The 13260-nt window shown below is 35.1% G+C and overlaps 1 protein-coding gene across 5 annotated transcripts in view; it reads right to left on the bottom strand.

The window, feature by feature from the left end:
• BRD10 (bromodomain containing 10) overlaps positions 1–13260 on the bottom strand; it is a 110355-nt gene that overhangs the window by 74459 nt on the left and 22636 nt on the right. For 3 of the 5 annotated variants that reach the window (XM_019965975.2, XM_019965976.2, XM_019965978.2), the window contains exon 2: positions 7–207. The exons of 1 other annotated variant lie outside the window; for it this stretch is intronic. In XM_019965975.2, coding sequence (XP_019821534.2) covers positions 7–207 — 201 coding nt within the window. Of the gene's footprint in view, positions 1–6; positions 208–971; positions 11466–13260 lie in introns of those variants that run through there. One more of the 5 variants, XM_070794210.1, reaches the window with a different exon arrangement.

Raw genomic sequence — 13260 nt, 5'->3', positions numbered from 1 at the left:
ATTTACCTTTTTTCTTCTTTTGCTCTCAGCTGTTCTTCCTGTCTCAAAACTTGAACCATTACAGATTCAAAAACTCCACTTGTCAAGCCTGCCAAACTTCGTGGTGTTGACCGACGCCTTGTTGAAGTACATGCAGTTCCCTTCTCATCCTCCAATCCATAATAGCCTCTAGATGTAACTGCTATCGTTGTCTTTTCTCTCAAGTGCCTTGGAGAAGAATAAGTCATTCACAGGTCAAATCTTCTGGGTAAGCAATAAACCCCCTCAACCAGCATCTTAAGAAGAATCCTTTTTGCTAACTACATAAAACTTAGTTAAACCGTGCTTAGCTATGTTTCAGATTTTTATCCTTGCTACATAATTTCTAATTTTCCTTACTCATGTCATAAAATCAGTCTAAGTGATAGTGTCTTCCCTACATTAAAAAATATAAAACTGAAGCACTAAATTAAGAATTAAAGATCTCTTTAATGAAAAAAATTTGTAAAATTAAATGTAGCACACGTTTACATCTCTTTATAGATTTCATACTACTTATCATTGGTATGGGAAAGTATATAATAAAAAACGTTTTGGGAGAGAAAATTTATGATACATAAACATGTTGAAGTAATTATAAACAAATGAAGCATTATAATATATAAATATTAAGTGGTAAGCATTATGATATATAATTGTAAATTTAGAAACTTTCTGACTAAACTATATAAAGAACTTAATCTAGAGTTCTTCTTCAACATCACCATAAATATCTCCCTTACCCTATATTTAGTAATACAATACTAACCTAACGCTTAAAGATAATGATGAAAAAGTTTCTCAGCAGTTTGATTAATTACCCATAATTGAATAAAAACTATTTACACTAAAGAAACATTAATCTTATGAATTTTTAAGCCTAGACCAAAAACTGACTTCTGAATTTATGAGTTAATTGTGAAAAGCATTAGGGAAAATAACTGCTGTTGTACCTTTGCAAAACATGCCAGAGCCTCTGAAAGCTTTGTACAGGTTGTTTCTACAATGGTAAAATCAAATCAATCTTAAAACCAAGCATTCATTATGCTGGAAAGGAATGTATATCAATTAGAATAGAAGTTGACTCTGTAGTTGTATTTCCCTACTATCCTACAGGCACAGCTTTCTTTAATACAAAATAAGCTAAAGGATCACCAAAACAAGATTTTATGTCATGAAATAAACTCCTGTACATCTTGAACTATATTCACAGTGGTTTATTACTCTAAGTTAGAATAACTTTTGTCTTACTCTCAGGCCATTTAGGGCCCTTGAATAGCATGTCTGCAAAGGTCTACTGTGGCACCGTTACATGTTTTGTTTACTATCAGGAGATAACATTTTAATTAATTCAGCTTTTGGCAGGGCATAAACTTTTAAATTGGTTTTCCAGTGTTGCTAAAGAACTTGAGCTAATCTATCCATACTATTTCAGGCTGTGATCTTTTAAGCTCAATAGCATACATCTGTATAATAGTTAATTGGGCTGGGAGTAAGGAATGTGGGCCCAAGGAAAATAAACTGGTAATAACAGATACTGAATGGGTATATCCGGGTTCATTTTAGTAGAGTGTTCACACTGATAGACTGACTAGTTCTATAATTTTATTTATCTCCTTATCAATACTAATGGAAAAGGACATTCATGGACAATATTACACTAAAACATGAAGACACGTCAGAAGTCACAGGGCATGGAGCATGGGGGAGAAGAGTTAAGAGAAACATTAAGTCATATGCTTAAACTGTCATGTAAACAAGTCAGAAACTAAATTTTACCCTTTAACTTCAGTCATTTAAGTAGAGACAATGAAGTTTCAAATTACTTTTTAAACATTATTTTCTCAGAACAAAGAGAAATTAATATCCTTTATACTCATCAGAAATAAGAATTTATAAGCTTTTATATTTATCATTCATAATTCAAATACAAAGAAAACTGTTTGTCTTGTATCAATACGTAAAGATAAAAGGGTCTAAGGAAAAAATTCTTATCCAACGTGAGTGGGTATGTAAAACTGTCACAGCCTTCTCGGACGTCACTTCGGTAATAATTATTAAGATTTAATGTGCACATATCCTTTGACCAATCATGCTTCTAGGAATTTGGCCTACAGACATATATCCACTACTGTGAGCAATAATACACACACAAAATATTGTTTGTTATTCAAAAAGAACAATGTGGAAACAAACATCTTCCAGTAAGAGATCAAATAAAGTCACGTACATCACACTGGAGAAGGAAATGGCAACCCACTCCAGTATTCTTGCCTGGAAAATTTCATGGACAGAGGAGCCTGGTAGACTACAGTCCATGGGGTCACAAAAAGTCGGAAATGACTGAGCACGCACATCACACCACACAATATCATCATCTATTAACAGCAATAGGTAAATCTGTATGTACTCACTATAAAAGATGTCCTTACTACATTGCTGAATATAAAAAAGCAGTTTCTGGACAAAACATATTTTTTTAACCCAAAGGAATTATATACAAGTATATGCATATGTAAACATACATATGGCATCTAGTAGTATGTGTTTGTGTACGTGTTCAAACTCTTACATAGATTATTGCAGTCTCTTTGTGACAATCTCCTGGCTTCTACTCAGATTTCTCTACAGTCTATCCTTTAGGCAACAAACCAAGTAATCCTTTTAAAAAGGTAATTAGATTAAGTCAATGCCCTGCTCTGTCTCCTCTAAAGCCTTCCAGTTATACTTAAAATACAACACTAAGTTTCGATGACCTACGAGAGCTAGTATGATATGGTTCTCATTTACCTCTGCAGACACTATCTTCTATGACTCTGCCTTTAGCTTTTTGTGTTCTGGTCACAAATGTCTCCTTATGATTCTCAGTCACACCAACATTTGCTTTGCACTGGATCTCTCTCCTGTAAGGCACTTTCCCCTTAGATATTTGTATGGCTAGGCATTATCACTTCATTCAAATCTCTATTAAAATGTTACCATATCTTAGAGGGCTTTCTTGACCACCACAACCAGCAACAGATTCCCTGTCATTCTCTATTCCCTTACTCCAGTTTTTTTTTCTTCATGCTACTCATCATATACTACATGATATAATTATCTATTTACTTGGTAATTATTCATCTTCTTACCAGAATGAAAGCTCCAGGAGGATAAGGACTTTGTTTTGTTAATGGCCATTACCTTCAGAGCCTCAAATACTATTTATACATGGCATTTGAAAGGATACAAGCCGAACTATATTTTATTTTAAATTTACACACATAGAGTTGAAAAATTCCAGTCATCTATTCTGTTGTTCACAGTAAAAGAATCTTGATCAAACATCTCTTACTAACTAGTAGTTTTCATTTTCATTCATCAGAGAATAAAAGGCAATAAAATAAGATGAAAATAAGTCTCACAAATAAGTCTTACAAATAAGAACTGTCAGATAATTAATCAACATTCAAGTTACACAAAAAATAACTCCCCTTTTCTAAAATTGAAGCTTTTTCCTTCCTACTAGGAAAATTATTCTATGAAATCAGTCTGGCAGTAGTTTGAAAATAACAGACTGCTAACTGTAAATAAAAGCTAAGCAACAATTATAGTTGATTCATTGACTTTTATAGTTATCCTTTTTTGCCCACTCACAAAGCGTGAAAGGTCTTTTCTGTGGTGTTGATACATCCCAAATATCAGAATTCAGAGGTGCAATTTTGTTTAAAATTACTAAAATAAATATTAAGATGGAAACGGGCTGACATTAAGTTTTACTTAATGTTAACATATGGACTAACACTGACCCTCTACTAAATACAGATATTTGGAAAGGTTTCCACTATTACACGACTTTATGTTACTAAAACAATGTAAAAGTGACACCTATAAAATTTTTATCTGTATACTTAAAAGTTGGAAACAGAATCATCTAATCTGCTTAAAAATATTCTCAATGAAGAGTTTCAACTTCTTTTAAACCCATTTACTTAAAAAATTTTAAATGTAATACAGCCCTCAGGGTCCTGACAAGGAAGAGAGAATACTCAAAAGGAGGTGATGTTTAATGAAGAATCTATTTACAAATGTGCAACTAAGCTTCAGGGAAACTAGGAAGGGATGGAGAAGCACTCGTGGACCAGCCATAGAGCATTTTATCACTCTAGACTCAATAGGGAGGGGAGAGAGTAGTTACTGGAACCAAGAAGCTGCCATTGTAGGAGAGAGCTACACATGATGATGTACAGCTACTGACAACCTGCAACACAGCAAAAAAGAAGCTGTTAGATAAATATTTCTGTCTCTCTGTCAGTGCCTCCAATTCACTGAATCCAATCAGAAACCAGAGAACAAGGCAGACAAATTGAAGGAGTCTTTAGAGATCAGCCTCCCAGGACACAAAGCATAGTGAACAAGGGTAGAGACTAGATTTGAAGGGGGCTAATGTATGCAGGTCAGGAAGCAACAGTTAGAACTGGACATGGAACAACAGACTGGTTCCAAATAGGAAAAGGAGTACGTCAAGGCTGTATACTGTCACTCTACTTATTTAACTTATATGCAGAGTACATTATGAGAAACACTGGGCTGGATGAAGCACAAACTGGAATCAAGATTGCTGGGAGAAATATCAATAACCTCAGATATGCAGATAACACCACCCTTATGGCAGACAGTGAAGAAAAACTAAAGAAGAAAGTGAAAAGAGGAGAGTGAAAAAGTTGGCTTAAAGCTCAACATTCAGAAAACGAAGATCATGGCATCTGGTCCCATCACTTCATGGCAAATAGATGGGGAAACAGTGGAAACAGTGTCAGACTTTATTTTTCTGGGCTCCAAAATCACTGCAGATGGTGATTGCAGCCAGGAAATTAAAAGAAGCTTACTCCTTGGAAGGAAAGTTATGACCAATCTAGACGGTATATTAAAAAGCAGAGACATTACTTTCCCAACGAAGGTCCGTCTAGTCAAGGCTATGGTTTTTCCAGTGGTCATGTATGGATGTGAGAGTTGGACTATAAAGAAAGCTGAGTGCCGAAGAACTGATGCTTTTGAATTGTGGTGTTGGAAAAGACTCTTGAGAGTCCCTTGGACTGCAAGGAGATCAGTCCTGGGTGTTCATTGGTAGGGCTGACGTTGAAGCTGAAACTCCAATACTTTGGCCACCTGGTGCGAAGAGCTGACTCATTTGAAAAGACCCTGATGCTGGGAAAGATTGAGGGCAGGAGGAGAAGGGGACGACAGAGGATGAGATGGTTGGATGGCATCAACGACTCAATGGACATGGGTTTGGGTAAACTCCTCGAGTTGGTGATGGACAGGGAGGCCTGGTGTGCTCCAGTTCATGGGGTTGCAAAGAGTCGGACACGACTGAGCAACTGAACTGAACTGAACTGAATGAGGACTATCCAGCACATCAGTTTAGTACTGGTTTTCAAGAGCAACTGACCGATATTAGGGAAGGCAGAACTTTTTTTGGTGGATTTGAACAAAACCTTTTGCCTGTCTGATAGATAAGCATCATTATGCAGTTAGCCCAGCCTGTCATGCACTTTTTCCATCTGTATTTGTGTATCTTTATGAACTCTGAAATGAGCTTCCTTGATAGCTCAGTTGGTAAAGAATCTGCCTGTAATGTGGGAGACCCTGGTTCGATTCCTGGGTCTAGAAGATCCCCTGGAGAAGGGATAGGCTACCCACTCCAAACTACAACAGTCTTTGAAATCAAGTACCAAAAGAACCCCATTTCACTTTTCACATTTCAAACTATCATTTGCCTACACCTACTCCACTGAAATTCCTCTTCCCAAATGACCTCCTACTTATGTAATTCAAATGATAATTTTTCATTTCTTATTCACTCAACTTCTCTATACCATCCAATACTCTTAAAACAAACCTTTCAAATAGTTCTAGAGTCAAGGATTACAACAAGATTTTTTAAAACTAATGAAATATCAAAACATCCTACCCAAAATAACTTCATATTGTTATTTTTTTTAAAAATAAAATATGCTTAATCTCTTATTTCAATTATCTAGTTTAATGTGTTATATATAATGTTTTACAATATATACAGCACAACTGTACAGTCGAATCCATATATAATTTATAAATAAATATGCATACAATTGGGATACATATTGGAAACTTGGAAACTTTTTCTGCTTGAGGACCCAGACCATAAAAATTTGGAGACCACTTCTCTCATTGCAGGTATATATCTGATACCCCAGTTTTCAGAACAAAGAAATCTTCATCCACACACACACACATTTCTCACAGACTGTTAAATCTGTTTCCTAATTGATCTTCTTTACTTTCTATTCTCCGTTGTTCTTCTATTCTCAGTTGTTACTCTTATTCCCTGTGCATTTTTAACTCCTCTTTATCCAACCTTCCAGTTCCTTGTTTGAGTTCTTTATTTGCTCTATTTACTCTAATACAGTTCAGCCTCATGTAGATAACTAGTTGGGATCCACTGATCCATCATATATGACTAAACCTCTCTTTTTCATGTTTTTGTTTTGGCCACACACTGCAGCATGCGAGATCGTAGCTCCCCAGTGATAGAACCTGTACCCCTTGCAGTGGAAGTGCAGAGTCTTAACTACTGGACTGCCAGGGAAGTCCCATGACTCACCTCTTCTTTTATCTCATCTCCCTTGACCAATGTATCTTTCTGTCTCAGGCACCCTATCTCTCTCTTGCATCTCAGCTGAAAGGTCCTTCACTCCTATACCTTCACTACTAAGGACTGCTGCTGCTGCTGCTGCTAAGTCGCTTCAGTGGTGTCCAACTCTGTGTAACCCCATAGACGGCAGCCCACTAGGCTCCTCTGTCCCTGGGATTCTCCAGGCAAGCAAACTGGAGTGGGTTGCCATTTCCTTCTCCTTCTAAGGATGGTAGGAAAAAAAAAAAAAAAAAATCACCACTTTGTAGTCTACTGTCTAACTGTAACCTAAACTGGACTCACCTAAGATGACTTCTTTGAAGGAAGTCAACTCCCTCTTTGGTTCTCCATTACAGCAACTTCAAATGTCACCATTATTCAAAAGCTTCACCTCACTATCCATTATCACATAGTAGCTGACTTTGCTTACTACTTATTCCACAGAGAAAATGGTAGTTTTAAAGAAAGAGTTCCATTAACTTTCTGTTTCTCAAAAAATAAAAATTATCTGAATCCAAACAAAATTTATCTGAATTTTAAGTTGCAGTGAAAAAAGTGCTTACGAAAAACTAATCCAGCAGCAGGTTTTCAGAATTTGTATTTCGTTAATTATTTCCTGCATTTTCAGCCTGTCCATGCTAGTTGCCTTTAGCATATAAACATGTCCAAGTTTTTATTAAATACAAACCATTCCCCTCAAGAAGTACCACATCTAAACTCTTGGTCCATTTCACTTTTCACATTTCAAACTATCATTTGCCTACACCTACTCCACTGAAATTCCTCTTCCCAAATGACCTCCTACTTATGTAATTCAAATGATAATTTTTCATTTGTTATTCACTCAACTTCTCTATACCATCCAACACTCTTCTGTCGACTTTAACCTGCACTTTGCAGAAAGAATAGTTTTAGATAGATAGGCAAGAGTGGAGAAGCAATACTAATTAACAAGAAAAATATTCATTCATAGTATTCAAATTCACTCATTCAAAATATTTACTGAGCAACAGGGATTCAGCAAGGACATGCTGACAGTTTGCATATAATCAGGTTGAAACAATGGTGACACCACGGGGGAAAAAAAGTGAGAGTTGAAAAGAAAAACAGGAAATCTGGGAAGACCTGGTTAGAAACACATTTAGTTTTTAACATTTTCACATAACAGTTACACAACCAGCTGTGAAAGTTTTATGGACAGAAATAGGGAAACTAAAACAAAAGGAAAGGCCGAAGATATAGATGTGGAAGTCTTAGCAATAAAGTCATAAAAAACAATCTCTCCACAAAGGAACAAATATAGGGAGACATGATCTAGAAGCGTAACATTAGGGATCATCCATAATTATAAAGAAAAACATAGCAAAAGAAGAGGCAGATTCAAAAGATAAGCTATTCTTAAGACAAGAAATAGCACAATAACCAACAAAGAGAAAAATTTTAATATCAAGTGATCTAAACTACTTAATCCTCCAGATAGATGGAGAAAGTACTAAGTAAAAGCCAAGGATTAAGCAAGAAGACATTCATCAGTAAAATTCAAGAGGGCAACTTCAATAAGGGAATAATTAGAAATAACTTTGTAAGTTAAAAAATATCTGAGAATTTTTGCTCATACCTGAAGCGGGCATCAAAAAAATTGACAATAACACCCCTCCCCCAAAGACCACTACTGAAAACCAATCATTTTGCTTAGAATAAATTTCCGTTTCTTGATTTTGCCTTTCTAATTTTAGGAAGGCACAAAGGTAAATGTCAAGTTTTTATTTACATATGAAAAATACTGGGAAGTGCCTTACCAACCTTGATAGCTCTGATATGCATTTTCCGTAAGTTAAGGCTGCCCTGCTGAACATTTTACTAACTTTACAGCTACTCCTTATCACACAGAAGCGGTCAGGAGTTCTTAGTACAGGTAGAACAGAGGGCTCCCTAGGTCACTATCTTTCAGAGACTGGTTATGTCATTTTCCCTACAAAACACTAAATCTGTGACAAGTCTGCAAAGTGGGCAGACAGATACTTTGGCTTCCTATTCTTGGCTAACTCCTCTAAATATCTGCCAAGTATTGATGAGGATTTAAAGTGGGATACTGTACATTCAGAATACTTTCAGATGAGACAAAGACACAAAGAAGAAAGCTGGGAAAGCTAGGATGAGTCTTGCCTCTACCTACCTGAAATAACAGATCATAAAAAAGAGATGTAGGACCCTGACAAGAGCTGAAGACTTAAATTAGGAAGATGTAGAAAGTGGATATCATGGTGTTTATAGAAAATAAGTAATGCTACCAACTTCTCTATTGTTCATTTCAAGAATGAGAAGAATATCATTCTTACTCCCCACAAACTAGTAATTCCTATTGTTCTCTCATATACTTTTAATGCAAAAATGAGCATTTTATTTCCCCTCCTTTATGGAGATATAACTGACATAAACCACTCTGTAAGTTTAAGGTGTATGATATATTGATTTGATACACATATATTTTGCAGAACGATTACCAGAGGGTTAGCTAACACCTCCACTGGGTCACATAACTAAAGACAAATATTTAAATCTTTCATTTCTGAATTTTATTTTTCTTCTGATTTAAAAAATCTTCAGTTGTTTTACCCTGCCCTCTGGGTTTTGCAAGGTTTAGCATGTGCTACAGGACTCTGTAGCTGTACTGTCTCTCATTTACTCCATAAACATTTATTGAACACTACTGGGTCCCAGGCTGTGCTTTGGGAGCTGGGGATTCAGAAGACAATGGTCTTTGTCTTACAGGTACTTAACTGCTCTCTTGGATTTTTCCATTCATATATGCTGCTTGGTATTGCACCTCTGCACCAGTTTCTCTGTTCTTTCTTCCCCTCAACATCTGGTAAGCTTGTTTCTTCAAAACCCAAGCCAAATCTCTCCCTCCTTGTAGACTTCTCTATCTTTGACAATAATCATTCAACTCCATCTCACTGTGGTTCCGGTCTTTTTCATTGATGGCTATTCTGCAAATAGTTATGATTTTGGTGTGCTTGTGAGATGAGGTGAGCTTGGGGTCTTTCTATTCTGTCATCTTAGCTAATCTCTCCATCTCTCACTTATTTCTTCTGCCAAGTGACTAAAAAATGAGTGGTTCAAATGCTGATTCCACAATACTATAAAAAAATATAAAAAGTACCTTATGTAAAATTAAGAATATAAAAATTTCATTTCTGGAGAACTAAGAAAAAATCATTTGACAGAGGACTCATCTGATTAGATATTAAAATGGATTTTAAAAGTCACAGTAATAAAGAATTTTAATGCCAAAAGATGAAGAGTTAAAACATACCAACAGTACAGTGAAAAGAGTTCAAAAGTAGATCCAAATATTTAAATATATTAATATTACAAAATGGTATATCAAAGCAATGGAAAAAAATAATGCTGTGACAAATAAGTGGATGTGAGATAAAAAATAAAGCTCAACTTCAACCTCAATGCTTGATCAGACTCATTTATTTATTTCTTTTTTCAATACTAAGTTCTCACAGATACTGAGTTAGGTGCTGGCATCAACACTTACAGGCAAAATTCCTCCTTGCTGAGCTTACATGTCAGTAAAAAGATACACAAAAAGTGAGTAAACAAATAGATACATATAAGTCCTAACTATAAGATAGTATAAGTTCTGTGAAAGACAGTCAAGAATGATTTCTCCAAGGAAATGACAGGAGCCACCAGCCATGATCAAAACAAACAAAAAAAGCAAACCAAAAAACCGAAGAAAACTTTGGGGATAAGAATGTTCTAGGTAAAAGAAAGAGCAAGTTTTATAAAGGTGAGGTGAGGTGAGAAATGGCTTGGCAGATATATAAAGAACAGTAAGCCAAACTCCTCACTATAGCCTCAGTGCCAATGAAGAACCTGATGCAAGGTACTGACTTCCCAATGCACATTTTTTTTTTTTTTTAGGTCTACCCTGGCTGCTGAGTAGAAAATGAACTCTAAGAGAAAAAAGCAGAAGCAGGAAAAACAAATCAGCAAACTATAGCAGTATTCCAGTCAAGAAATAATAGTTTGTACTTAAGGGGAGACAGTGAAGAGAAATGGGCAAGATTTAAAATATACTTCAGAGGAAGAAAACTCAGGAATTGTTGACATACTTAAAATGAGAAATAAGTGAAAAGGAAGAATCAATAAAAGGAGCTAGTTTTTTGGTCAGAGCAACTTCACAGACAGACAGTGGAATCATTTGCTCAGAAGGCAAGAATAGGCTTAGAAGAAAAAAACAAACCTAAAGCTAAGTGTTTTTTTTTTTCTTTTTTATTTCAATACTTTATTTATTTGGCTGTGCCCGGTCTCAGCTGTGGCACTCAGGATCTTTGATCTTCACTATGGCATTCAGGATCCTTTTTACTTTCTGCATGCAGGATCTAGTTCCCTGACCAGGGATTGAACCCAGACCCCCTGCACTGGGAGCACCGATTCTTAGCTATTGGATCACCAGAGAAGTTCCTAAAGTTCAGTTTTGAACATGCTAAAATTTGGAATGGCTAACTTTTATTCAACATAGTATTGGAAATCCTTATCACAGCAACCAGAAAATGAAAAGAAATCAAAATTGGAAAGGAAGAAGTAAAACTGTCACTGTTAGCATATGACATGATACTATACGTATAAAATTGTACAAATACCACCAAAAAACTACTAAAGCTTATCAATGAATTCAGTAAAGCTGCAGAATACAAAATTAATATACAGGAATCTGTTAAGTTTCCATACATGAACAATTAACTATCAGAAAGAGAAATTTTTAAAAAATCCCATTTACCATCAAAGCAAAAAGAATAAAATATCTAGGAAAAATATCTAGGAATAAATCTAAGGAAATAAAAGATCTGTACTTGGTACAGTGTACATTATAAGACTAATGAAAGAAACTAAAAATGATAAACAGATGGAAAGATACTCCATGTTCAGTGAATGGAAGAATTAATATTGTTAAAATAACTATTCTACCTGAGAAAATCTACAGAGTCAATGCAATCCCTATCAAAATACCAATAGTATTTTTCACAGAACTAGAATAAAGAATTTGAAAACTTGTATGGAAACACAAAAGACACTGAAGAGACAAAGCAATCTTGAGAAGAGAAGACAGATGGAGGTATCAGGTTTCCTGACTTTACTACAAAGCTACAATAATGAAAACAGTACAATACTAGCATAAAAGTAGACACACAGACAAATGCAATAGAATAGAATACAACCCGCCCCCCCATGGTAATTAATCTGTTACAAAGGAGGCAAGACTATGTAATGGAGAAAGGGAGTCTCTTCAACAAATGGAGTAAAATAATGAAATTAGGTTATTTTCTTATACTATATACAAAAGTAAACTCAAAGTGGACTAAAAAACTAAACGTAAAATGGAAAACCATAAAACTACCACAAGAAAACATAAGAGCACTCTCTGACATAATTCATAATAATGTTTTTTTAAATATTTCCTTTCCTATAGCAATATTTCCTTTTCTAAAGCAAAGGAAACAAAAACAAAAACTTAAAAACGATGTCTTACTAAACTAAAAGCTTTTGCACAACAAAGACAACCACCAATAAAGTGAAAAGACAACCTACACTGGGAAAAAATATTTGCAAACAATGCAAATAACAAGATATTACTCTCCAAAATATACAAACAAAACAAAACAAAAAAGACAAAATGTACAAACAGCTCATACAGCTCAGTATTAAAATACCAATACTAATTTAAAGATGGGTGGAAGCCCTGATAAGACATTTTTTCAAATAACACATACAGATGACCAACAGGCACATGAAAAGATGTTCAACATTGCTAATCAGAAATGGAAATCAAAATCACAATGAGATATCATCTTATACCTGTCACAATGGCTATTATCAAAAAGACCATAAATAACAAATACTGGCAAGGATACTGAGAAAAGGGAACCCTTACCTACTGTTGGTGGGAATGTCAATTGGCACAAGTATGGAGAGTCCTCAAAAGACTAAAAATAGAACCACCACATGATCCAGCAATTCCACTCCTGGGTATATATTCAAAGAAAATGAAAACACTAATTTAAAAAGATACATCTCAACGTTCATAGTAGCATTATTTACAATTGCCAAAATATGACAGCAACCTAAGAGAACATCAACAGATGAGTGGATTAAAAAACATGTGGTTTGTGTGTATGTGTATAAAATATATACAACAGAATACTACTGAGCCATAAAAAAGAATAAATTTCACCATGTGCAACAACACAGATGGACCTGAAGGGTATTATGCTTAGTGAAATAAGTCACACAGAGAAAGACAAATACTGTGTGATATCACTTATATGTGGAATCTAAAAAATAAAACAAATGAATAAAACAAACAAAAGCAGACTCACAGATATAGAAAACAAACTAATATTTACCAGTGGAGACAGGGAAGTAGGGAGAGGCAATCACAGGGGTAGGGGATTAAATAGATGCCAACTACTAGGTATAAAATAAATAAGCTGCAAGGATATACTGTACAACATAGGAAATATAGCTTATATTTTATAATAGCTTTAAATGAATATAACATATAAAATTTT

The sequence above is a fragment of the Bos indicus genome, chromosome 8 (assembly GCF_029378745.1).
Source record: "Bos indicus isolate NIAB-ARS_2022 breed Sahiwal x Tharparkar chromosome 8, NIAB-ARS_B.indTharparkar_mat_pri_1.0, whole genome shotgun sequence".
NCBI lineage: Eukaryota > Metazoa > Chordata > Mammalia > Artiodactyla > Bovidae > Bos > Bos indicus.
Note: the sequence above shows the minus strand (reverse complement) of the source record. Positions and strands in the feature narration are given on the sequence as shown.